Below are 27,269 nucleotides of genomic sequence, written 5' to 3'. Positions count from 1 at the left end.
TCTGCTATTCAGGTCAGTTATTTCAATTTAGAAGACTCTGTAGTGTGGGTCTTTTCTTTCACCTCAGTCTGTGCTGCGTTGTTTTTCATGTTCACCGGAGAAAACAGAATAAAACAAGAGGTAACGGCAACATTGCTCACTTTTTGTTATCTTTCTGCGTTTGTAGGTGACGGTGACTAAGCCCAAGTATAAGAGTGGCTTTTCCGAAGGCGTCCTGCCCGACCTGGAAGCATGGATGTAAAGGACCGCAGACACCGCTCGCTGACGAGGGGCCGGTGCGGGAAGGAGTGCCGCTACACCAGCTCGTCGCTGGACAGCGAGGACTGCCGCGTACCCACGCAGAAGTCCTACAGCTCCAGCGAGACCCTGAAAGCCTACGATCATGACACCAGGATGCACTATGGAAATCGAGTTTCTGACCTGGTTCACAGGGAGTCGGACGAATTTCCCAGGCAAGGTATGCTTGAAGCCCACACTGTTCTCTCTCACGATAATCCCCGGTGCACAATCTCTGTGGCTAGTGTGTGGCTGCAGTGTTCTGGTCGTAAAAGGAGTTTTACTGAAATAAAGAGAGCAGATGCCATTTGATCATCATTTTAAACTGGCTGCTATATAGTGATACATTAGTAGGTTCTTTCTCGTTAATTTTAAGCTAAAATATTCTAGTTTTTGATGCTGTCAGAATTCACTCTTAGTAAATGGGACAAACTAGGATGCTGTCTTCAAAACAYTTTAAAAACACTTATGTCTTACTTGTCATGCAAATACGCTAACTTAATATTAGTTTTTTTTAATTCGTTTTAGAATAATAATAGCAGTTTCATTTTAACCTTTCTTTGATAGAGTGCCTGTTTTGGAGAGATGTGTAAAACACTGTTAGGATAAAAMACAATATGGTAAATACACGGTCATCACTAATCAGATGCCTTGCAATTACTTTCCCGTTCTTTACTGTTCTGTAATTGAAATGCAGGAATGGGAATGCTGTTTCTCTGGCTTCATTTTGTCACTGCTTGAAGTGCTGCTTACTGCTCWCACTTGCTGCTTGCCCTTTATCTCATAAAAAGTGGAGGCAGAAGCTCATCTAATTACTTTTATAATTGGCTATAATATGTTATCACACCACTGAGCTCCTAGAATTTGTATTTGAACCAACTTGCCTCTGTTAACCTGTAAGCAAGGCTTACAGCTTCTTCAGCAAAACAGTTTGCTCTAAATACCTGTTAGAACCAAAGAATGAATATCTAAACGTTTTTAGTTGAAGATACTTTTCTAACTGTGGTTTTGCATTTGTACTGCACTCACACACACAAACACACATGTGCATGCACACACACACATGTACGATTTTTACAATCATTCTGGTATTTGTTCTAATAAATTAAAAATTTATATGGTGAAAGCATTAGTGAACACTGCTTCATACAATGAACAGTGTTTAATCCAAACACTGGATTGATTGATTAAATTCTCACTCAGTCAACAGTTAGATGTGGTGGCTTTTAACATAAATTACTAGACTTACTTTCACTTGAAAAATCAGATGTGATTTATGTAAAGTGAGATTTAATAGGATATAGGTGGGTTTTGAGACGTAAATGTATTGCCTGTCTGTGCCCATCTCAGTGGAAGGTAAATTACCTAGTACACTCTTAATTGCTGCAATTCTGCTGTGTCCTGYACCTGCCTGTTAATGGCATACGATTGCTTTCTACTCCACACCTCTAACATTGTGGCTGCTCTGTTTTATGTGAATCAGGAAATTCTGGGAGTTTATTCCACTCCTCTTGGAGCTTATACCATAAACTCCTAAGAAGTTTAATGAAAAGTTATTTTTTATACTTTGTATCATTGATAATATCATACAGTCTGCCAAAAGCACTTTGCCAGCAATCAGTATCTGTCTTCACCTTTAAGCCAACATATCTATTAATTAACATCGCTAATTAATCCCATGCCTAGTCCCTTGCTTCTCTTGCATTCATTTACCGATGTTTTAAAGCATTTGCCGTGTGTTTTGTCTGCCAGACACCCAGYTCTCTTTTTCAGAGGCAATCTCCACTCCGGTGGGGTGTCTGTTTGCTCATGTGTATTCACCTCGAGGTGACACGTCACACGGCAAGGACATGATCAGCCCAGCGGCTGAAGCCCTGTCGCTTTGGTTTGTTCAGCCATTGTGCACAGGAGGCACCTAAATACTTCTTTTCCCTATCTGGATGATTGATGCTTCAGCTCGAGTGCCTCGTTTTAGTGTCCCGGTCATTATTCAGCATTTCTGTGAGGGTGTTTTTTCTCTTGATTATGGATCTGACAAGTGCTCATCGTCCTCCCGCTCTCACAGCATGTTCGCGTCAGCCCTCGTCACGAAGGGCAGCGCAAACTGGCGGTCACTCCACTGCAAGGCTCCCAAGATTTTCCTGCTAGTCTGCGTTTACAGTCTCTAGGTGAATAAAGTTTATTTTGTAGAATCAAAGTAAGCTTTTTGAGTTTTTTTTTTTTTTTTGTTTGGGGGACTTTTTTGTTTTGTTTTTGTTGGTGTTGTAGAGTAATCCAAATGATACCTCTCTATTTTCCTGCTTTAATTGGTTAAAATAGATCTAGTTTAACACGTGGAGCATGTTCTCACTTTCTGCAATAAATTTATATGGATATAACAGGGTGATTCTTAAAGTAGTTGAATACTGTTCATTACATCTTCTTACGCTTGCACTTTCCAGCTGCAGACATATAGGAATTTATACATGCAAATTAATTCTAAATTTGAATAGGTGTTTTAATGGGATTAAATTCTTTAGGAAATAAACATCCTTAAAATACATAGTCTGCAGAGTATGGTTTTTATTCTTCTACTATTGCGGAAAAGATTCAAGTTGTTTTTTAAGGCAATCTTAGATATTTTACACGGTATTTCATCTCTTCTGTTAATAAAACTGTACGCATTTGACTTGTTGAAAAATATCCATGTTTAATTAAGCAGGGTACTGAGACTGCACAAAGCATTTGTTTTAAGCTGTAGCTTGATCATACARTATTTGGTTTTGAAAGTCTATTAAGCACAAGACTGAGTTGTACCACTTTAATTTTTATTTTTGAAGGCGCCACAGTGAAGTAGTTGCARAAAAAGCTATACTCAGAGCTCAAATCTAAACAGATTTTCTAGTTTGGGTTTAGTATTTTGTTGTCCTGTTCTTATTATCTTTCTCATTCTTTATGAACAGGCAGATCTTTGAAACAGAAGTGCCTCCCTAAGCTGGTGTGCATAAAGCATTTGATAGGAAAATTGAATGCTGATGGAAGTTTAGATCTGCATATATAACCCAAAGTCTTTGCCATCAGTTATGTGCTTTGAAATAAGGCTTTTATGCTAATCCTTGGCAAATACGCCTACCAAAGAAAATTCCTTTCTGTCCTAGATAACTACCTTCTGGTGCATTATTTGGAAGTTTTGGTAGGAAGGAGTGAACAATTATATGACTTACAATATATGAAGCAGCTTAGTTTGGCCTTGTTTGTGCCAAGATTTTCCTGCCATAAGTTTGTCTCCTATTTTTCCAAGTACTAAGATTCTGTAGTTTTTTTAGACCGCAATAGTAGCTTTGTTCAGAGTAATTCAGTGTGTATGTAATGAAGTGCACATAATTCGCAAACACTGCATGGACTTAAAAGCATTAGGTCTAGTATTGCTGTGTCAGACACTTTTTCTGATCATCCTCAACAGATTTTCAGATTCTTCACTAAAATTACAGGTCCAATGAACACTTGAAGTAATAATTAGTGTAAAATTCTCCTTAATATAGGTAGGAATACATTTGTAATTCGGTATCTGGACTGAATATCTTTATTATTCAGTTGATTTGAAAAATTCAGTCCTTCAGTTGATCTAAGACAGCATTCTGATTTTACAAGYTGTCATAAAAGATGAGGAGTCTTTTCTGAATGCTGTGTTCTAAGATGAATAGAAACTTTTTGACTTTCTGCTGAGATATGTCAAAAGTTTGACAATAGTTCTGACACCTCTGAATATTTGGAATATCTTACAACCTTCTGGTAATGTGTGAATTTCTTTATATGCCATACGTTTTTCTGCCAAAGAGATCAAATCAGATTTGATTTTTATCATATTTTTAAGAAAGGAAAAAAAATCCTTCCTCCTGACTTCATTTGCTGACACAGCATGATGAAGGTAAGTCACCTTGGAGGAAAAAAAGAATCATGATTTTTGAAAACCGTTCTTTAAAGGAGTTGCTTTCAAAAGGCATCTTTTTCACGTATACTGTACATATTTTAAAAATGACAAACGATATTTAACATAACACACTATATTTACCTGTTTGAAATGGGGTACAGACTGGGGTGGCTGCAGAGCTTGTTGTTCTGGAGTTCCTCGCTTGGCGTTTGTAGCTCACAGGTTTTGTCCTTCTGCTTGAGCCAAACTCCAGGCTTCAGCCAGTGCAAAATTTCGAAGTCGGTAGTTCTACTGGATTGACTGCTTTCTCATTTGCAAGTCAGATCTAGTTTAGCGATAAATCTCTGCTGTGAAAGATTAGAACAAATAGAGTACTTGTTTGAAGTTATTAAAAACAAGTGTAAAAAACGCWGTTATATTTAACTAGGCCCAACAGTCTTCTAAAATATTTTGCAGTATTTTACCACAGTTGATGGTATCATTTTGCAGATTGCCTAGCAATCCTGCTCTTGCACAGCGATATAATTTCAGTAGGGAACAGTGGCCATAGCCTTTCTATGCATCAGCTCAAATTCTGTTTGCACATTTAAGAACATGTGCTTTTGTAGCCTATTTGTCACTATAAATAAGTCGACGGAAATCAGAAAACAGTATCAGATAGTGACAATGCTTGGAATCAATTTGTGTCTCAAAATTGTTCAGTAGGTTTGTTAACATCAAAGAGAAGGTACAGTTATTGTAGCGGGATCCTCAGAGAGGGGCACTGGGGCGTGTGATATGTTCAGTTTTCTTTCACTTGAAGTTGTGTTATTACGCCAAACTGACCATCGTTTCCTGAGTGTTTCATAGTGCATCTTGTCTGCATGTATACTGAAAAGCTTTTGGGGGGATGGGACARTGGGACAAAAAGCTGCCAAACAGCAAGATAAAAATGTCCTATACTAATGAGAGAGAAGGCATGTGGCGAAACCAGTTTGAGGGACCTCTTCCACCCTGGAGCAGGTCTGATCTCAGAGAAAAAAGCACGTTTCCGTTCKTGTTCTTCTTCACGTGGTAAGTCTGTCACCAAATAATTTACAGGGCAAATTGTAAGGACCCCCAGCAGTAAGAGCAGTTCATGGGAATGGTTACGCTCCGTCTGATTTGCGGTCCGCCTGGTGTCAGGCGGTGCGTGGGCAGCAGGAGCTTTCGTGTAGGTGGGCTGGTTTCTGCTGCGACTTCTCAGGCGAGCTGGACTCCTGTCTCTCCTCCGATACTCCTAATAGTCCCAGGATGAGATTTTGATCCTCTTGTCCTGTRACATGGGTCTTGTTCCACTCTTAGCCTCAAATTAGCATTTCCCTTCCAGGTCTGACTGATTTTCAGTAATTTTAATTCCAACTTTTCTTTCCAGGACTTGTGACCTTTTAAAAATGAAATGTTCTGTGTAAATTTGGATGTTAAAGAAAACCTTGGCTTGCCTTCTATTTATAGCGGAAGCGTGTGTTTTAATTTTTCTTTGTAATGAAAGTCTTTAACTAGTTTGGGATCTGCACCTTTTCAGTATAACTATATATATCTAATCCAAGCAAAATCAGAGGTAGGGGCAGGCAGCTGAAGCTTGAAGAGGAAGCCAGGCATGTGGCATCAGATACAGATAGCTTGTGTGGCGCCAAAGATGTCGAGGCAAAYTTCCTTTTGTAACCTGCGCACACCTGTCAGTTGTAGTGCTGCTGAATCAAAATTTACTTTGGTTTTAATGATTACCTCTGAGTTATACAATCTAATGTAAAATATTTATTAAGGTGAGCCAAGTATTCAAAGCTGTTCTCTAGAAGGCAAGATGTTAGTGGGAAATAAAGATTTATATTTTAATATGTGTATCTTATAAAGCAAAGATTTTGAACAAAMACTCCCTCCTCTTTCTCCTCCCCAATCATGAAAGAGCATATGGTTCCTATTGTTACATGATTAAAAAAAAAAGACATAAAAGCACTTTTCTTCTGAGTCTTYTTTGATTAACTGATGTTTTATCATCATGGTAAATTAATTTATATAGGCTTGTTTTCTAGCTCTTTGCACTGACAGYGTTGATATTGTTAATAGAGCTATGTGGGGCATTACAGAGGCGACAAATAGATAAAATAGCATACCTTTATAGCCCCCTTTCCCGAGTGTGCTTTTAGGAAAGAAAAATGCAAGTCCAGCTCAGTATCTACTGTATCTCCTCGCACGAACTTTTAGAGCTTTAGAGCCTTTAGGGCTGTAACACTAAGATCTGCTAACCAGTGTGAATTAATGTAGAACCGTGAGTAGTTTGAATCTGAATTTGGGGTTTGCGACAATAGACTGCAGAAGTGGGGAGGAGATATCTCTGTAATACTGAGGACGGCTGAAACGGCTTTTCAGGAAAAGGYCATGGAACAGAGTCTCAATCTTTAGGGTGCTTTCAGGTACATACCTGTGGTTTTCTCTTGCTCTTCCCCTCTGTGCCACTGCGGTTGAGCAGGAAACTGTGATTTCTGAATGGTAGTTTAAACCAGACCTTCTCAGAACGTCTTTACATTCCCCTTTCTTTCCCCATCCATTCTCCCTTTTCGATCTTTCACCGTATGTTGTGACTTCATTTAGTGAATGTAGTTGGTGTCTCAGGTCTGATGGAAGCAGCCATCGGGCACTTGGCCTGTATAACGTGGGGCTGTTGAGCTGAAGTGCAGCCCGTCCTCGGGTATCTGTTTCTGTAGTTGAGCCGGCTCCTAGGTGAGCCTCTTGGCCGCTGTGAGCCCTTCCGTGAGAACACCAGCGTGTAGCTACTGAATTACAGCATATGCATTTCAGTCCCAAGAACCAGGCAGTTCAGAGATTGCCATTGCAATAGAGGGTGTTGAAGGATTTACAATGTCATTGTTATGTAAAGAATATTGTATTTTTCTTTTTTAAAACAGGATACTTTAAAGGAGAATAGTGTATACTGATAGAAATTCTCGATGCATCCTGCTGGCAGAAATGGCTAACTTCTGCACTTTCTGCAGACATTCCACAGGCTCTGGGTTCTCATTTTCAGAATGATGGGCACTTAAACGGAAGTTATTATTTAGGGCATATACTTTGCCATCATACTTTCCAGCAAGAAGAGTTTCTAAAGGAGACTGATTACTTGTGAATATTCTTAAATTGATGAAAGGAGATCTAGACGTCTTTAGGATGCCTCTACTAGCTGGAAAATCTCAGAAAGCTGTTAAGGCTTGATTTGGGTTTCAGTTGGGCGTTTCTGTCCCTGCTTTCCGAGTGTGTCAGAAAAATAGTCTTTAGGAGTGATGTAGTCTAGAATTTCAATTAATTAATTAATGTTATATCTGTTATAATTTTATTTGTTATTTGTCTGTTCTATAATTTTCTTCTATGTGTTTTTTTTATGTTCTTTTGAGCTGTCCTTTACGACTGTTGGGGACCAAATTCTTGACTCAGCGGACTACTGTTTGGCCCATGGTGGCAATTACTGTTTATATTTGTTTTTTTATTCCTGTTTGGTTCTCCTGATAACTCAAATAGATTCTGCAGTTTTTAGAAACCTTTTGAATATTGAGACAAAACCAAAATACAAACAGTTTATATCTTAATAAAAATTTAGGAAACTGGCAGAAAAATCCCCAAACACTCTTATTTCCTTAGAGTAGCATGTGTGTTAGTCTTAGGAAGTAACTCTATAACCAGAAAAGAAAGTGATAAGCAAGTATGACAGGCAAGCATTTTTTTTTTTTTTGATTTTCTCTGGAATTGAATAGCTTAAAGCCAGAAGGACAATCACATATCTAAGTTGACCTCCTGTCCAGGGGCCTGTTAATATTTATCAGATTATTCTACATTAAGTCCAAGAATCTTTCTTTGRATGAAGCACATTTTAAAATCCTAAAAACATCAAGAAACAGGAAATCTGTTATTTCCATTGGTAGGTAGTTCCTGCGGGCAGTCAACTTCTGTGTTAAAACTAGATGCCAACTTCTTATTTGATTTTGGAAACTTGCTTCTCTTGCCAGCTGTTAGGTCTACTTTTTCTACTTTATTGAAGCACCCATGATACTCAGTATTTTTTTCCTTGTAAATGTACTTAAATGGTACAATTAAGCCAGTCTTCTTTTTGATGAGCTATATAGTTAATACTCTTTAAGCACCTGTTTGTGAAGTATCATCTTCAATTATGAAATCAGATATGTTGCTCTTCTCTAAGACCTTTCCCATCTTTCARTGTTTCTTGAAAGCAAGCAGAAATGTACTGTAGCAATCCATATATTCCTTAGTGACATCATATATTAAGAYAGTAATCCGTTCATGCTACTAACGTGTTTATAAATTCAAAATTCGAATTGGCTCTTTCTGGTGGCYGTGTGTTGCTGGTGAGCTGCTGGTGGATCAAGGCTCCTCATTTCTTTTCAKAGTCTACATAACTGACTAGGCAAAATACCATGCAGATATTTTTCTATAATGCTAGTGCTTAGCTGGAAGTGTCTTACAGTGAATACTGAAGTACATATCTGTGAATGTAGACCATATTGGAAACAGAGATTTACTGTCCCAAAGTGTAATGCTTACTCAGCCATCTGATGAGATTTGAGCACTAAACAGTTTGAGAGGGAAGCATAAAGCTGTTTTATTACAAGATGCTGTTATGAATTGTAGCAGCTTTCCTTATGGTGTACTGCTGTTGCCAAACAAGTTACATGAGTATAAGCAGTTTTATTTGCAATTTCTTGCTTACATTTCCTTAGAATATTTGGGTTATAGCTGTTTGTGATTCCTACTCATCCTCTAGTGGCAATCCCTACATCCTATTTAGTTCAGAATCAACAGATATCTTTTAAAACTATTTGGAGAAAGCCTCTTTGAGGCACACTTTTTATTACATGTGATACAGAGTAGGCCTCAGATATTTGTATGTGTATGTGGTAGAACCTTGCTAAAATGGTTAYGGAAAGCCGATATGGGAAAATGCAAAAATACAGCTCTGTTTCTCCTTAGTGCAGAGAAAAAGGAAAGAAGAGGGAGTTTTTTAGATGCATTTGAGCAAGTTCAGAGAAAAGGACAGCAGAATTACYGGCTTATGGAAACTTTAGTTGTTAAGAACTTATATTTTGAGGGCTGTTTTCTGAGCTGTGGTCAAGAGCTGGATGTTACAAATGGAATTTGACACTTGAAAATATTCCTGTATCAAATAATACTAAAGGCACTGCCTGTCTTTCTGCTTGTGGTTGTATTTCCTGAGCAGTATATTTACCATCATGTTCTGTGATTGGTAGATGGCTCAGTTTGCCCTGCTACCATCAGATGTTTTCCTACTGTATTGCAGTACTAGCATACTTACATGAGGTAGGTTACAGGAGGACAGCAGGGTTAGCATCAGGCCACAGTTGCCTCTTCCRTGCAGTTTGTCCCGTGTGATTTTGGAAGTCCAACACAGATCTTCTGTTGATGACCTTCTGAGGTCTGCTTGAGCTTGGAAGCGGTGTTGGGAAGGTGCTGCTGGGAAGGTGCTGCTGGTGTTGGGAAGATGCTGCTGGTGTTGACCCTGCTCTGTTGCTTGAGCTGGCACCTTTATCCGAGCAGGGACTCTCCACCAGGCCTGGCACCCTGCGCCCGGTACGGCGAAGACCTTCCAGCTGTCAGGTTCCTTTTTACGTATCAGCTCAGTTATCCGGCTGGTGCTGCACATACGTAGTTGCTGTCGCTGTGTATCTTCTGTCAGCGCGTCTTTCRAATGCTTTATCGTGCTGCGCAGAACCTCGTGGGGCGTTGGGGGYGTCGGGTAGAGAGCTAGAGCTGTCTGGTGGCAGTTCTACCAGTTGTCAAGTGAAAAGGAATGCTTAATTTTAAGAAAATTTAAAGAAATATCCACCATGAGGATAGAGCTTTTTTTTCAGTGTGTCTATGAAAAAGATAGTTTATCATTTTATCAATTTTTATGTAGAAACCAGGAAGCTGTGTGCTGGGTGCTTGCTAAAGATGTTTAAGTTGGGATTGTATGAATTAATGCTCAGTTACTACTCAGTTCAATACAGCTTTCTCAAATGCATTAATCACCTAAAGAAATTTTTTATAAGTATTAAAGATTATCTGTGTTTTATGTGTTATTAATCAAGCAAAAGGCAGTGTTAAGTCTGATGATTTACCAAAAAAAAAGAGGGGAGGCATCGTTATAGAGCAAATYGCATAAAATTGCGAATGGCCCATTTTGTGGTAACTGGTTTTACAGAGGATACTAGCTTTTATGAATTACTAGTTAAATATTTTACAATGCAGTCTAAAGATGGCAAGTTAAGCTGAAATATTAAGCATTATTAATATTTCAAATTATTTTCTGTAGTTACAGCAGAGAAAAAAGAAAAAAAAAAACTTTCAACGTCATCTTCTGTTTCACAGCAATATCCAGTTGTCCATTGGAGTTTCTCAGTCCCTAAGCTAGACCTCTGAATGGTATTTGAAACAARGCTAAAATGATGCTTAATTCTGAAGGAGAACTACTGTCTTCAATGGAAATTGCTYACAACGTTTCAAAAGTTTACTATACTGCAGTTACAATCTAGACATTATTCATGCTTCARTAATCTTACAAAATACTTGTTTCTTTTCCTGACAATATTAGTCAGATGGCTGATGGTTTGGGTTTCAGTTCTAAGAAGCCTGCTGAAGTTGGAGCAGCTTATTTTTTCAGTGTTATATTCTTAAAATAGGATGAGAATGATTATAATTTTGTGTATGGATCAGCAACTAAATGTATACTCTCATATTAGGTTTGCTTCTAAATTCTTATAAATACAAAAATGAAACTTGCAGATATTATTACCCAGATCTGATTGAAGCACTGAATTCCTAAAGTAKATTGTTAATAAAATGTGGGATGATATATCACAATTGTAATGCTCTGTCTTCCAAAGTTAATGAAGAGTTATAATTTTTGTAATGAAAAATTAAAATAAGGTTAAAATGGTTTGTTATAATGCTTACAGATTTAGCAGCTTTCTAATGAAAAGAAAATGCATTAAAGTGAATTAAATCTTGAAATTTGAGGGATTTAGAAATAAGTGGTGTACTGGTGAAGGAGGACTAAATGTCTGTGCTTGTATTTGGAATTATTCTGAAGCAGAAGAGTCAACCATAACATGGCATGGAAAAATCAGGTGTTATTTGCTCTCTGAAATCATTGTGTGCACAACAGATTGTGGTTTTGGATGTCTTCAGTACTTCAGTTACGTGCTTCTCTCTCGCTGACTTGTTGCAACAGTCTGTCCTCTGTGCTTACCCGTTTCTCTTCCACTTCTTAAATAAATAAGTGAGCCCTTGTGCTTGTTTCTGCCATTACCAAGCTGTCACAAAGCTGTTGTTGCTGCACGTTGGCTATTCTGCTGCAGCAGGGCGGCACAGGTGACGTTCTGATTCAATGGATTATGGTCTTTTTGGAAAAGACTGCTTCCCAAAACTATTTACCTTTTTCACCTCATATTGTGCAGATAAGGGTCTGTTTGGGTTTTGAGGTGACCCTCAAAGAAAATATCAACTTCCATGAGGTCATTCAACTTCMAACCCCACGTAGGGTGTCACGAAGTGTCTTTCCTGTTGCAGCATTGAACTGACCGTCCGCACGATGACGTGACCTGTGCAGGGTATGCTGGAAACTGTGAACCGGCTTTTTAATCCCACCAGTACTTACCCGTTTGGGCAACTGGGGAGACTCCTTCACATGCAGGGAGGCTTTGAGAGCTCAACAGCATAAAAATTGAGGCGAATACTGTAATACTGCACTTTGCTGAATGGATTTCTTTATTTTATGTAATCCAGAAAGACTGTAATTGAGAGTATATTTGGAATAAGCAGGTTTTGTGATTATCAAATACATCAGCTTGGCTTTAATATACTCTAACTCCCTTAACCATTGCTGCCACACGGACTTCTCCATCTTAAAACTCTAAATTCATCATCTTCCCTCATTTTTTGGACAGCATAACAATTTTAGGCCTTGGTCCAAGTACATCCATCCCATAAAGGCTATTTTATGCGGTGGCCTTTTTGTAGGCGATCACAACGCTCGGCAGAACAGTCTTTGTTAACAAAATTTGGGTATTGTTTTAGTGAGGACTTCCTGTCTATCTGCATGCTTACTTATTTCTACAGTTTGTAAAAAAGTAATGGGGTTGACTTTATCTATTTTTTTCCAGTATCTCTTTTACTGCTCAAGATCTTAAAAATCAGTTTAGGAAATGTCCACAAAAAATTCTAGTAGTATGGTAGCCTCTCCTTTGCCTTGCAGTTTGTGATGATGATGTGATAATTTATAAAATACAAACTTTGGAATTTCAAAACACAATGATCATCTGTAGAACCAGATTGAATATCTGTGCATAGAAAGAACTTAAAATTAACAGAATGACTTGGTAGATTAAAGAAATATGAAATTAAGAGGCCGTTTTCACAGCTGTAGAATAGTTGTAATATTGTTTGATAGGATTGATTTAATTACTGAATCTGAAATTTCATTTTACTCAACTGTTCTACTGTGGAATACTGGCTTGTGAAAGCAGGCATTTAGTTTAGATTCAGATTTATTTCCCTGACAGTTACATTTTTTCTAATACATAGTGGATTTGAAGGGTATAAAAATATTTTCATTACCCCAACATTTTTGTATCCTCATTGTTTAAAATTAAGTTGGAGAGGGGGAAGCTAATACTCTTTTTCTCCATCTTTTCTCTTTTTTATGTGAATTGTTTTATCTTCCAGATGATAGAGAAATTACAGTAGTTAGTGTATTTCCCAGGTTTGGGAAAGACCTGTGTACTTGCATTCTCATCAAAAATGTATGTTAAACAAATGGCTGAAATTGCAAGAGGTTTGCATTAGATTCCCCCCCCCCCCCGACTCAAGATAATGTTACGCGATAGATAAAATACAGTTGCATATCAAAAGGTACTGTTACCAACATGCGCGGTGCGTCACCACAGAACAAACAAATTAGGTTCTTGGCCATGTTTACAGTAGTATTTTTCAAAATTGAGATTAAAACCTGTCTCTGGAGGTTATGTGACCGTTTGGTAAGAAAGCAGATATTTGGTTATTTGGCAACATCAGTGAATTTCAGACATGCGAGGTTTTTTTGGTTTTTTTATACATACATATATGTATGTATGTGTGTGTATACACACACACACACACACACACATACATATATATAGTGCCTAGTATGTTTAAAGCATACAATAAATCCAAGAGTATAATTTACTTAGAACTATGCACATTACACCTGAAAAAACCCAAATCGTTCAGTCTGAGTTCATCTCATTCGTATGTGATGTTTAAATAAATGGCTCATTCRTTGTTTGCTCAGGTAAGAGAAATTCTCCCCTGTAGAGATTGCATCTCTAAAAGGCCTTTATCACTTCAGCTTTCAAAACAGAGAGGGAAGTTGAGCTAAATCTCTGCACAAACTTTACCCTATTGCAGTCGTTTTATTAAAAGGCATTTTTCTGTTGACAGTAGCTCCAAGAAGCCCATGTTCTGCTTTAATTCTGCATATGATCCATGTAGCTACCAAAAAGAACACAGGAGGTCTGCTAGGACTTTGAGCAGCTGAAGTAAGAAGTGGACCCTACTGCACAGGAGGGCARTGTTTGTATCCTTAGCATTTAACTTGCTCGCTTTCCACTTAAAAACATCTTTATGCGGACTGGCTTAAAGTTCTGATGACTCTGGGTTGTAAATTAACACGTGGCATAATTTGAAATGCAGATGAGAGGAGAGAGGGCACTTGTGGAAAGTGGCTTCTTACTGTCAAGGACTCTGTTATGCTTGAAGTTTTGTATTTCTGCTGAAATAGGCAGGTATTTTTGGATATGCAGGTGGTAGAGTGTATCTGTCATGTTTTCTAGTTATTTTTTTCTCTCAAGGAGTTCTTTGTGGGATTCTTTAGATCCATGGCAGAACATTTTGAATGCCTTTGAATTTGTGTTTTTTCTTTTTTTTCCCCCATATTCACCAACCAATTACAGGATTTTCTCATGCTGGTTGTCCTCTCTTAAGAACATGTAATCTGTATGAAATCATATTGGAAAKAAAGGCTTATGAAGTCCCAGAAAAAAACTTGCTCCTGAAGCCTAAGTGGAGTGGCAGTGTCTTCAGTGTTGAAAAGGCAAGGTAAATGTTGAGATATGAGAATCAGTAAGGAAGATAGTTACCAGGATAAAGAGAAAATGGAAAAGGCTTGTCAGGAGCAGTWCTTAAAGAGGGGTGAGTGAGACAGGTATCAATATGGACGTTAGAGTGCTAACTCTGGCCGTAGGAAGCAAGAAGAGAAAGCATTAGCAGAATTTGTGGAGGTGCATMTTACCAGCAAGGGCAGGTGGAAAGGCCAACCCAGAAAGAGAGGGAATTGGAAATATGACTGAGCAGAATAACCTGGAAAGAGGTAAAAAGGTGAAAGATGTGCAAGATGGTATCAAGTGACCTTGCTGTGCACAGTTTGAGAGAATTAACTGAAACAGKCTTGGGTTCTGCTTCTTGCCTAAATAGTAGAATTGCTATGGACAAAATTGAAATAAAAATAAGGGAAGCAGCGAACTACAGCAGAGCTGTAGATGGAAGTGGTACCTTGAAGGTCATCGCACATATACTTTGATCAGCATGGGCAAATACTATTTACTTTGCTTTTGCCTTTAATGACAGCTGCCAGCCAGGTTTTTGGGGGACAGGTGATCTCAGCAGGTAGTGAGGATTTCGTGAGCAGCAGAGGGTGGGCACAGGCTGTGGAGGGTATATTGTTTTCTTCTTATTACCCTCTCAGGAGACAGCTCTCAACTGCTTGCACCACTTAGGCTGTTGCTGCTTGAAGGAGAAGAGGATGAAAGCAGCTGGGGAGAGCGGTGAGGACTTTGGCATGGTTAGCTGTGCAGCTCTTTGGGAGGGCAGCAAAAGGGGCCAGGGAAGGGCAACGGGAAATAAGTTGAAGAGCAGGGTAGGCCAGGACAGCATCCAGGCAGAGCASAAGGCCCTGAGCAGGGTGTGCGAGCTTGACTGCTGGGGCAGGGAAAGTTGGGCCTGGAGGCTGGAGTGGATAAAATGTGGGATGAAAGTGGGGAGAAGGGAACTGAGGCGGAAGGAGCATGAAGCGAGGGCAGCTGAAACTTGAAGGAGAGATTGCAGGTCACTGCAGGCAGCCTTATTAGCTGTGCATGGGTGACTAGACCGGGTTTAGCAGTCCTCCTCCTATAGCCACCATCTCCTCAACTTCTGTTATCTGAAATGTGATGGCTCTACACTCATATGCCTAWGTTTTGGAAATTAGAGGCTGGGAGGCTGGGTGCTCAGCAGCCTGAGGAGTGTTATCTGATGATGCAAGGAGAAGAGCAGGATGGAGGAGTTTGTGCCCAGAAGTCTTCATGGAGCAGTCACAGAAGAGGTTGTGAGTGGTAGCAGCTGATATAGAGGGTATTGTTCTCCAATTTGCACATTTCTAACTTAAAAAGAGCTAATGAGCTTTCTCAGATGATCTTCTTGCCACCTCTCTTAAATGGCCATTTGTTTTTTTGCATTAATTTGGGGAAAAACAGTGCAAAATGCCTTCCATAAAACCTGATGAAATTTTTTTCTAGTACAGAGCCCTTTTAGAAACACGTGAGACTTCAGTGGTATCCACTAAGCAGTAGCTGAATTACAACTATAAATACTATCTTAGCTCTGGGGAGGAAAAAACCTCTCAAATTCATGTTGCCCTATAGCAGTTATGTAATATTTCAAAACCACAGACTGACTGAAGGAAAAAGGAATGGTGTAACTGGGACTCACTCGGAAATGCAGTGAAATCCGAGTCCCTATCTCTATGAGATACCTAATGTGCAAGATTGCAGAGCAACCAAAAGTTCATACGATCATCGCAATACCGTTTAATTTCTAGCTGGCAGGGTTTACCTGTAAACACGAGCGTGCTCGTACAAAAGAGGCCAGAGAAATGAGAAGCAAGTGCAAGCCAACACCTTGCCCAGAGGCACCAAGAAGCCCAACGAAGCGCCATGAGCAGTCTCCCCGCGTGACCGCAGTCTGCCTTGGCGTGGGCCGTGGCCAGACAGTCGGTACTGGCATCTTGGAAGGCACTTCTGCCRAATGAGGAAAAAGCTTCCCTATTAACTGCAAATTAATTAGATCATTAAATAGGGACATAGGAGGAATGCACAGGAGGTGAGCAGAATCAAGTGTTTGACTAGCACTGTGTGTTTTTTTCCAGTTTTTGYCAACAGATAACACATTAATATTACAGAAAACATAGCAATTAAACAAATTGTCAAAATATTATAAAGTAGGTGTGTTGATTTCACCTTCCAGGTCATTTTATGTTTATTTTATAGGGTACATAAAACTAGGAATGGTGGGCTAATAAGCTGCCCACTGTAATGCCAGTAGATGAAAATGGTCTGAACTTCGAGATTGATCTGCTGAAGCTGCTGGTTGGCGGTGTTTTCACGGGAAGCCCTGCCCCTGCTTTCCACATCCAGGGAAAGCTGCAGCATCTCCTGCCAGTGGCTGGAGAGAGCGTGATGTTCATATTACTTTGAGAATTTTTCATCTATTGTCCAAAATAATTCATAATGAAACTTTCAGAAACACTTTGGATCAAAAATAAATTGAGGACTGGGGAAGGAAAAACAGTGTAAATAGGAGATTGTGAAAGAATTAGTAATTGAACTGATATAGATCTTAATATATAAAAATTTGGCCCTGTGTTGTATGAACCTCAAAGTAAGTTCAGACTATTTTAATGTACTTTGTGTTCTGGGAACAGCCTGTACGCTAGCAGGAGTTCAGGTAAGGATTTCTGTCCCCGCCTGGCATTCTTTACAGAATTTATATTTTTGATTAACAACTGAAATTTCCAAGCGTATTAAAAAGTATGACATAAATTTACATATAGTGGTAAGTGATCTAACTTTATGAGATAGCTGTTAGGAGGGGGATATTGTACTGGTCAATGGCCGATTTCTTTTTTTTTTAAAAAAAAAAGAGAAGAGAAGAAACAGATACAGCTCATGAGAGCATTATTTTACCATTCTTTATAATTTCACATGAGCTATGGGTCACAAGTTTACCAAACTTTTGCCATAACAGCAATATTATCATCACGTACTTTCAACCATCGTTCTCATTCTTGTAATAAAAAAATGTGCTCTGCTATACTGATAAGTATCAGTATGCAGTGTGGATATTTAGTGCTACATTTCTGGTGAATATGTTTAATGATATTTGATACGAAACTTCTGTGCACGTCTGATTCACTGCAGGTCTAAATTCGTGTTGGTATAACCCAGAGACCGAAAGAAAGGGCTGACCTGCAGTCAGCGAGGCTCCGGGGTTTCCCGGCGAGGGGCCGTGCGTTGGCGAGCGCTCTGCTCACGTCGGGGCAGGGCTGCGGCGGCGTCTCTGCCGGCGGCTGCGCCCATCCATTCTCGCTGCCTGCGAYAACCAGGTCTCCTCTCTTTTTCCGTAAACATGTTTGCCATGGCTGTGACTCAGTGAAACCACTTCTGAGCTTGAAGTTCAGCATTGGCTGCAGCAGGCAGAGTTGTGCCTGGGGGTTGTTTGTTTTCTTTGGTTTTAACTATTAAAAGCTGATATCTGTGTTATATCTGATTTCGCTGTAAGAAGCATCCATAGTAATCTTTATAGCTTTTGTTATAAAGCTACTAATGTTCACTTAAAATGGTGGCGATTGTGTGGCCACCCCTATTTTTGACGTGTTTGGGGACACGGTTGGTTGTACTCATCCCGTGCGTCGCGGCTGCCTACGTAGCCGCTGCCGCTCTGCTGCGGCGCAGGGAGGTGTCGCCTTGGTGGGACTGCCGTATGCTGAGCTTGGTAGCGTGTTACTCTCCTACGTGATGTGCAAACATTTGTGTTAATGTGTATTAATAATGGAACTTTTTTATAGGTATGCAAGATTTAGATGGTATTTTTCTCTGAATTAGTGCTGTTATGTGCTAAGAGAAATTTTTTTCAACCGCAGTTCCCCACAGTGCTGTATTTAGAAGCACCAAAATCCATTCCTATCATACTTTCATTTATATAGTCGTGTTTGTTATTTATTTTGTATTGACATTATTTTTTCCTTTGGGAAACAAATGCGGTAGTTTTGACAATGGACATTTATTTATTTAGCAGGTAAAACTTGCTTTCAGAGCTTTTTGATTAGAAAGGAAGAAAAACAAACTGATTAGATGAACCATAAAATTATTCAGTATTCATTTTATTAACCAGTAGATGATCCAGGGTACTTTAAGGTATAATTCTTTCTTCTTTTTTTAGCAGGCCTTTGAATGCTAATGAACTTGTCTTGATATGCATGTTAATTTGTTGTGAAAGGAGTGAGGAGAGTTAGACAAGATTCARAGTCCAAAAAAACCCTTAAAATGCATTCACTTCATCTTTTATGTAGCTGAAAATGATATAAATTGGGAGATGGCAAAGACTGAGTTGTGTGCTTAAGAGTGAAAAATGTATACATTTTGAGTACATCATAATTTTTTCCCAAAGAGAACAAAAGCATAGATTATATATGTCACCTCGATGTACTAAATCCTATTTAAATAATTATGAGATGTTTGGATTTTTTAATTTTTTCATCTTATTCTAGCTCTCCTATTATACCATTGGGATAAATTATGTTGGTTTCATTCCCATTTTACAGAGAAAGCACACAAGAGAAAGATTAAGTGAGTTGCTTAGGGGCATGAATAACACTGTGAGAAGAAAAAGGGGGGGGAAAAAAGATATTTTTGCACTTAGATTAGTAATCCATTTTTATTTGTATTAGCTAATATTTGAACTGTTGGTCTTTTTCCTGGCTGATCTGTTGTCTATGTAGCATGCATTTTTTCTACTAATCTGAAAATTATTTTGATTCTAAGCAAACTTTTCTGATTAGTGAAACTTCAAGTTATCCATCACAAGGGAGAATTTCACTTCCGTTAATTCCATGTGTCTCGCCTTCATCTAATTTTCTAGTGTTGCTAGCAAATACATATTGCCTTTATCCATCACAGAAATGTAATAATCATTTAGAAGAATAAAGCTTAGAGTGTTTCATTTGTTGTTACAAAATAGAATTTAAAAATATGAAGGTGAAGTCAAAGACATGCTTTTACTGRGTTTTATTAACATAGGAATTACTCATGTTCAACAGTTTGACAGCTTTATTAATATAATTTATTTAATAAAGAAATCTGACACGGCTGGATTTGGGGAGAACCAGCAGTAGTGGAGGATAGGAAAAGCAGGCTGGAGGAGACACAGCTATGGAGGTTGCATGGGGCCTCTCAACCTGGAATTCAGGCAGGGGAGCAGTAAAACTATAGGAAAGGAAAATTACAGTCAGCATGGAAGAAAAAACATCAGAATTTGCCAGAATCCTTGGGAAGTGTCTTGACCTGACAGAGAAGCAGGAATAAGACCTCCAAAGTCAGTGACAGCAATGTCTTTCGTAGTGCATCCGTGTTAATTTTGACTCTTCATAAAACCTAGATACTGCTAGACTCTTGCCTTCCTGGTAAAGTCTTTTATTAGCTATGCAAGATCCCTTTCTGCATGGGATTTTCAATGCAGGTTCAGCATGGCCTCCAGGAGAGTGATAGTCCATTCCTCAGCAGTGTCCCCTCGTGCCAGGGGCCACCAGCTCCTCGGAGGCCGCCCGCCCGCCCGCTGGGCGCCGGCACCGGGCAGGCGCAGCCCCTGAGCAGCGCTGACGTGGCACGGATGTGGCCATGGTCTGAAGCTCTGCCTTTGGAAGCCCTAGCACAAATATCCTCGCCAACCTCTTGGTCTTCATCTGAAAGTTTTTCGTTACTCTGGTGGGTGAGTGGTTTTGTGCTTGGAGCACAGAAGCCAAGCTGCATTTCAGGTCCAATGCTGAGGTCGCCCGGGTCTTTGCAATGTCAGTGTCGATAGCAAGTTACAGTGCTGGTGCTAGTGTAATTTGAAGCCCCTAGTGCTGCTGTTTTCAAATTTGTAAAGCATCTTTTTGGAACTGTTCACTGGAACTTTCAGATTTTACCCATGGGACATCTTCCATGTAAAATTTCTAGAATATCAAGTCATCAGGACCTGCAAGCAAAAAAGCATAGAAGTTGTTAATTTATTTTAACTGGATAACYTTGCTAAAGCTTTACAGACAGAACCAAATAAATACTGTAAATGTATTTGAAGTTATAACAGGACTTTAAASAAGAAATTGTGGGGGGGAGTTTGCATGTGTTTTCCTACAGATGTGTGTGAGTATTCTTAAATGTATTTGTGGAGGAGCTGTGTATGTTTAGAGTTGAGGAAACCATGCTCTTTCACTGTTACCCCAGCATATATTTTGTACAGATACATAAATAACTGAACCTAACYGCTCCAGACTTTCAGATTAGCCAGACCTTGTTGTTTGCAACTACAATATAAGTGATATTTTATTCTGGAAATAATGGAAATTGTTGTGAATTTTGAAGTGAAAATAGGTACAATGGTTACTAAAATGTAAGCGAAAAAACTCATTGTAAATCTCAGAAAAGACAAGTAATTGAGAAGATGCAAGAAATATTTTCATGACAACATCATCTATTTTCTTGATTTCTTTTTTCTTTATTTTTGTGACAACATTATTTCTTTTTAGATTAGTGTATATTCTGCTGGTCTGTATGCAGCTGTCTCTACTTTCCGATTGAAGGACCTATGAGTGAATAATTTTTTTATTGTACATACTTGGTGATTAGCAAAAAAGTGAAATATCTAGGACTTCCAGACTGGACTGCTTCAGGTTATTCCATCCTTCTAACCAAYGTAATTCTTGTATTGCAGTTAATTTCAAAACCTGAAACAATCTTGTTTCGTAATCTTCTGAAATACAGGGAGCACTGTTGCTGTCAAAAATGAATATTCCCTTTAGGGGATTACACAGCAACTTTATTCTTCTAAAACAGAGCCAATGCAGAGTTGGAGTTCTAGTTGGGCTTTGGCCAATAATCCTGCCAAGTTTTYGGGCAAGCTCGTTTTAGAGCTGTTTTGCTGTCTGTAGCATGGCAAGTTAAGGTTTGACTCTCTTCCACAGCTCGCCTCTGTGTGATACTGTCTTATGATTGAAAAGCATGATGTAGCTCAAGTGGGGTAGTACTAAMTATACGTGAAGAGCTTCTGTGTGCGGCTGGCCAGCCTCCTCTATCCGCGGAGAACAGGAGTGTCTCCGTCCACCCRTTCCTCCTGAGGAAGCAGGAATCTGAGTTACCCTCAGGTAACTGTAAAATGCAAGAGAAAGTGTCCAGAATTTGTGATATTTTAGAAAACTGTATGCAAAGTATTATTTTAAATTCCAGATGAGTTTAAATGTGCATGGTTAAGCAAAATGTTCCCATTTATATATAATCACAGTAACTTAGAAATCTGTTCATAAAAGTCGGAATGTTTTATGTGGAGACAATGCTTGTAATTATCAGTGCATCCAAGAAAATTAAACGGTAGGTGTAGCAAAATGAAGACACTGAGAAAAATTGATCATAGCAATGTGTAGAAGTAGTAGCTAAGCTGCATTCCTCTGCTCTGTGGACGCTTACTCAGCGTTTCAGGGACTTYACTTCAGCCTCATTAACTGATTTTTTGGACGCCACTGTGTTGAACTGAAGTAATTTTTATTTCTAAAATGAGAGTTCATATAGATATATTTATTAGTTTAGCTAGTCTGCTTTAAATACTCGTCTGAGCCGTTGGGGATTTGTGCCGATGAATTCCTGCTCGCCCGGCCGGGCGGGCCGTGTTTCGGTAGCTGGGTTCGCAGCGGCTCTGGCTCTCGTCTGGAGGCAGCGGTGCCGCGCGCCCCGCGGAGGGTCGCAGCTCTGTCGCAGGCCTGGCCCCGGTTCGTCGATACCGCGGGAGGAGAGGGGCAAATATTCTGCTCAGAAGCTTTCAAATACTAGTGAGGTATATCCTCTGAGTAAAAACAAGGAGTCTGTGTAAATAGGCGTGTTAGTGGTACCGTTCCGTGAGAGTAAATGATCTGACCCAGTTTGCTAGGTATTTGATGATCGTATTTTCTCTGTACATACCAGACTTAGCAAAAAACAAGAAAAACTAAACCCGGCCCCTCTGTCATGCCCTTCGCCGTGTCATTTACCATTAGTTTCTCTTCGAGTCTGAAAAAAAGCTTGTTGCTGCTCCAGTTGGGAGGTGGCGTTACCGATTTTAGGTCCCCGGTCGCCACTCTTCCCCTCCCCTCCTTTGGTCCCGGCGCCCTCCCTTCCCTGCCCCAAACCCTGCTCCTCTGTCGGGTTTAAACGGCGCCGCATGGATCCTCGTCGTCTGCGCTCTCCCGCCTGCCGGGCCAGGGGGCTGGATTACGGGTATTTTATCTGACTGTAATTCATGAGACTGAGCCCCGTGAACGCCTGTTAAATTGCAAAGTCTCTTTTTCCCTGTGTGCCGCTGCCCAGAGCACTCCTAGCCCTCTGTTTCAGTAACAGGAAAGTGCTTGGGGAGAGGAATCCCGAAGCTGTCGCTGATCGAGCCGCGGCAGACGAGAGAGGGCTTTTCCTGCCAGCTCCTTCGCCTCCTTTCTCCTCCTGCAGGCCGGGGAGGCGAGGCGAGGCGGCCGCGGGGCCGGGGAGGCGGTGGCGTTCGCCGAGGGACGCCGGCGGCCTGCCTCAGCGAGGGGGACACCGCGCGGGGAGCAACAACTCGTCCCCGTAGCTGTGTGGGCAATGAAYGACTTTATAAGAAATATTCCATTACTGTTAGCAATCTTCCTTAATAAAAGGGCGATTTAAGGAGACGTTTTTTGGCGCTTTCTGAGCGGGCCTCGTACCGTCCTCGGCACTGCTTACTGAGCTGCGGGTCACCGCGCTCGTTTCCTACTACAATTCTCTTCATAGAAGAGATGTAGTTAGCTATACTTAGTTAATTTAATGGACTAAAATAGCTGTCAYGCTCTTTAATTTGATTGTGTTACGAGGGTTTACCTATAGTTATGCTAGAAAAGACAATTAAAATCTTTAATAAYTTCCTCTTGAAGAAATCTCTGCCGATGAAGCTTCACTAGTAAAYGCTTAACGAGCGCGGTTCTGCTGCTGTCCTTGCAGCGCTTCCGATTTAACAAGCTAATAAGTGTATTAATGTAAGTGAGCTAGTTTCCTTCTCATAGTGAGTTTAGCTATAGGTTGTTACTCACCAAAATAAGAATCATACGAATTACGAAGTTTTAATATTTTACCATAGGTTCATGAAAAATTCTTTGCCTCTAATTTATTTATTTTATTTATTTGGCTGAGGGTACTGTTTTGGTTGTCTGGCTTTATAACTTGAGTAAGAGAAAAAGTACTTCAGATAGGCCGTATTGACTGTAGCTATACCATGTAAATGAGATGAGGGAGTTTTAGCCCTTTATGCTTGTTCTTTTACGTTATCCTTAGAAGTCTTTGAACAGGAGTACAGAAAGGATTTATTCTCTTAAGAAATTATTTGCTTCATATACATATTGCTGCATATGCTGCATATATACTGCATGTTTGGCCTTTTTTTTTTTTTTTTTTTTTTCAGGTTTGAGTTTGAAGTGGAAGTTTTTTCTGTCAAATTGCTGGGGTCTGTTAATTTGTATGGTTCATTTGTGCTCTCCATAGGAAAACTGAACTTGCTGGTGCATAGGTTGATTGTGTCAGAAATGCAGTTATGTTCTGTTACAGTCTAGTCCCTGTAATTTTTTTATATCAGTGTTAATGTATTTGGAAGACTGAGTCTCTGTAAGGTTGAAAAGAGTCACTCTGGGAAATAAAAATAAATTGCATGTAAGAAGTTTGCAGAGGGAAGCTTCCGTGGCTGGCGACGGCTTGTTGCAGCAGCACCGAGGGGAGGAGAGGACCTGCTCAGTGCTGACCCTTCCTGCAGCCTCCTCGTTTATTCCTGCCGTGGACCTTGCAAGCCCAATGCACGCATGTGATTTTCTGCTCCTTACTCCAGGAGCTGGAGTAAAACTCCAGTGCTGGGTCCTGAGTGTAAAGTGAGTGAGTGTTAATTAGTTGGCGAGTGTTAAAGGTCTGGTAAGGCCATTAAGGTGCATGTCCACAGAGACAAATAGGGACTATAAATATCATTGTGTTTGAAACCTAATTTTGTGTGTAGATGCRTAGATATATTTTTAATATTAATGTTAATAGGAGTAACTATACTCTTTCAGCCCAAAAGCTCTCAAAGGCCTAAACACGCAGCACGACACATAGTGTGTGAGAAGGATCCTGGTTTCAGTCATTGAAATGCAGTCGTCTTGGAGGTCTAGCTAGTTATTAGTGAGCATTGCGCGGACATAATTGTGCATTTTAGGTTATCAAAGCAAGCAGTGTTTTGTCCAAAAACATATATCATCTCCTGAGTGGAAGGTGCTAAAGTAGATACATGGCGCTATTGAAAATGGTAGCTGAAGAAGTGCATGCCAGTTATGCACTTAAACCTTCTTAATTCTGAATTCTTATTTTCCAATTCGTTGCCTTCTTTCAAGTAAGCTCTGAAATATAACATTGTTGATTGTTTCACTACTCATTAGAAACTTTTAGCCAACTTCATAATTTTTAGGTAATTTAGATAATGCCATAAATGGGAAGAATTCCTTGCACATACAAGAATATGTATTTCAAATGGTTGTAGATTTGAAAATATTCTTGCTCCTTTCTCTAGACGAAGCTGCATATTTCATGTGTACTTGAAATGTTCGTTTGAAATGCCTACCGTACTCTTGTTGTTACGCAGTTTGCAGACTTCTGTGGGGTTTTGTGCCATTCTTGTGTGCTTTCCTGAAAGCTGGTGAAGCTTAAGGCAGTTCAGATTAACAAACGAGTTAAAGATTCAGTGTTTCTCTTAGTAACAGCTATTCCAGTATGTAAAACCAGACCTGACTGTAACTCATGAAGAACAATCCTCTCTTTTTTTCCCTGGGGAAAAAGATTCAAGCAGGGAGTTGTGTCCCTATGGATGCTTCTAAAATGCCTTGTGGAGTTCCGCTATTCCCAGTTTGTGCTGCTATGTGGAGTTATGTTTGATCAACATAAATCTTACTTACAAAATTTAAAAGAATCAAAGCTGATAATTTTTCTCTCTATGGTTATGAAAAGCTTATCAGTATTTCTGGAGTGGAACTTCCTCTTCTAGATTGGACACTTATGTTGCCACAGCTACTTGTATTGGAAAATGCTAATATATAGTATTCCTTAAATACAGAAGCAAAAGATGGCGTTTTTCATTCCAAGGCAATGGACCATGAGGTCAGATTCCCAGATTTTTATGTCAGACTGTTCCAGGCGTTGTTGTTATACACTGCTTTCATAGTAATTTAAAGCATTTACCAACATGATGAGCAAGGGACTTCTGTTAGACAGGTACGTGAAGATAAAATTTTGTATTAGTATTTTTTTACTGAAGAATAATACAATTTTTTTTTCTATGAGTTATTCTAGATTGCTTTCTGTTTAAGTAATKGAGAGGAAGACTTGTGTAAGACTTCTGGGGTTTGTTCCTCCCTTTTAAATTACCTGAATTTTATAGTCTTAAATGAACTTTTGTTTTAGTACGATCTTAAATGACAGTAATGGTAAGTTTTTGTTTAAGGGATTGCCTTAGTGTCCGGCTGTGCCTGGGAGGCAAGGAGAAGCAGCTGAAAGTTGATGCTCTGTTGAATAGGGTTCTGGCTGAGAGATAACTACCTGCACAAGAACATGTAGAAGTGGTAGCTACTTCAGTGTCTTTTTTGAATGAATCTCTAGTGCTTCAATGTCGTGGTGTTCTTGGAGTGAAGGTGAAAAAAGTTAAAACAATGCAGTAGCTATTACCACATTTCTGTTTAATATCTACAATTCTGTAATTAATAACTAATTACATGAAAATTTTGGTGCCTCTGTGGATAGCCATCCTGGAGGTTTCAAGAATTTGGCAGTCTCTCTGAAGAAATGGAATTAATCACTCACTTCAGCAATGTATTATATTAACTAGTGAGTGAAGGAAGTCAAAAGGCTAATAGATCTAGTGAGCAAAGCACTTGCTTTTCAGCAGTAGGTCAAGCAGTGGCTGCAGATCTCTGAGGAGCACTTATCCTGGAGACAGCTCGGTTCAGCCTGCCCGAGTGACTGACAGGGCCGAGGCTGTGACTGACAGCTGGGCTGTTTGGACCTCGTCAGAATAACTAATGCTGCTTGAAACCGTATCAAAATATTTCACATTCTGTAATGAAAGTTTGGTGACTGAGGTATAATCTCTTAATATAGCATGAGGTAATGGGAAACCCTTTTATTTCTAGCAGTTTTCCTTTCAGGGTCTAGTCTTTTTCTGCAATATCTGACTTTCTGCACATACATAACATTAATGGGATTGCATACAAATTGTGAGTACTGGAGAAGACCAAAAAATGTGAGGACTTTTAGTAATTGATGCCTCCTTTGCTTCTCAGTGATCTAGCACTGGTGCACTGGAAGAGAATTACTATTTACACATGACCGCATTTTCAGACATGTGCCTGGCTGTGTATCCGTAACTCCTGATGCATTTTGGGCTAAAGACCGTTAATCTACAAGGCAATGGCGGTCTATAATCGACAATTGCAGAACGGGAGAATGACTGCATACTAATAAGCTTAGATTTAGTTGTAGGCTTTTTTACTAGTTTTGCGTTTTGCCCAGTATTTGTTGCAATTCATGTATGCCTTTTTCAATATAAATATATATTGCTTACTAGTGATTAGAAATGCYGGTTGAGTTTTGAGGTATGAATGATGGCACACAGCTGAGAAGGAAGAGYGCTCACAAAAATGTATTTCTTAATTTATTCTGTTACTTTGTAGTTCATAGTAGAGGAATGTGAGTCAGTATGGTTACACAGGGCCGAATTTGCAAACAATAAATAGCAGTGATAAAAGTTCTTAACAATAAATATTTTGGAGGGAAAATAATTCTGTAGCAATCTCACTCAGTTACTGATTTTGTATGGAAAAGAAAAGACAACAATGTTCTTTGGATGTAGTTTCCCAAGTTGTGGCTTCATCATCATCTTAAATTTCTGAGTCTCCCTATCAGCCCTT

The 27,269-nt window shown here is 39.6% G+C and overlaps 1 protein-coding gene across 1 annotated transcript in view; it reads left to right on the top strand.

Annotated features, from left to right (window-relative positions):
* LOC146591662 (teneurin-2-like) overlaps positions 1-27,269 on the top strand; it is a gene marked incomplete at its 3' end in the record, with an annotated part of 412,163 nt that overhangs the window by 76,914 nt on the left and 307,980 nt on the right. Inside the window, exon 2 of the mRNA XM_085312482.1 lies at positions 167-457. Coding sequence (XP_085168608.1) covers positions 232-457 — 226 coding nt within the window. The remainder of the gene's footprint in view (positions 1-166; positions 458-27,269) is intronic.

Source organism: Rhea americana, unplaced genomic scaffold (assembly GCF_003343005.1).
Source record: "Rhea americana isolate MKP2758 unplaced genomic scaffold, rheAme1 scaffold_367, whole genome shotgun sequence".
NCBI lineage: Eukaryota > Metazoa > Chordata > Aves > Rheiformes > Rheidae > Rhea > Rhea americana.
Note: the sequence above shows the minus strand (reverse complement) of the source record. Positions and strands in the feature narration are given on the sequence as shown.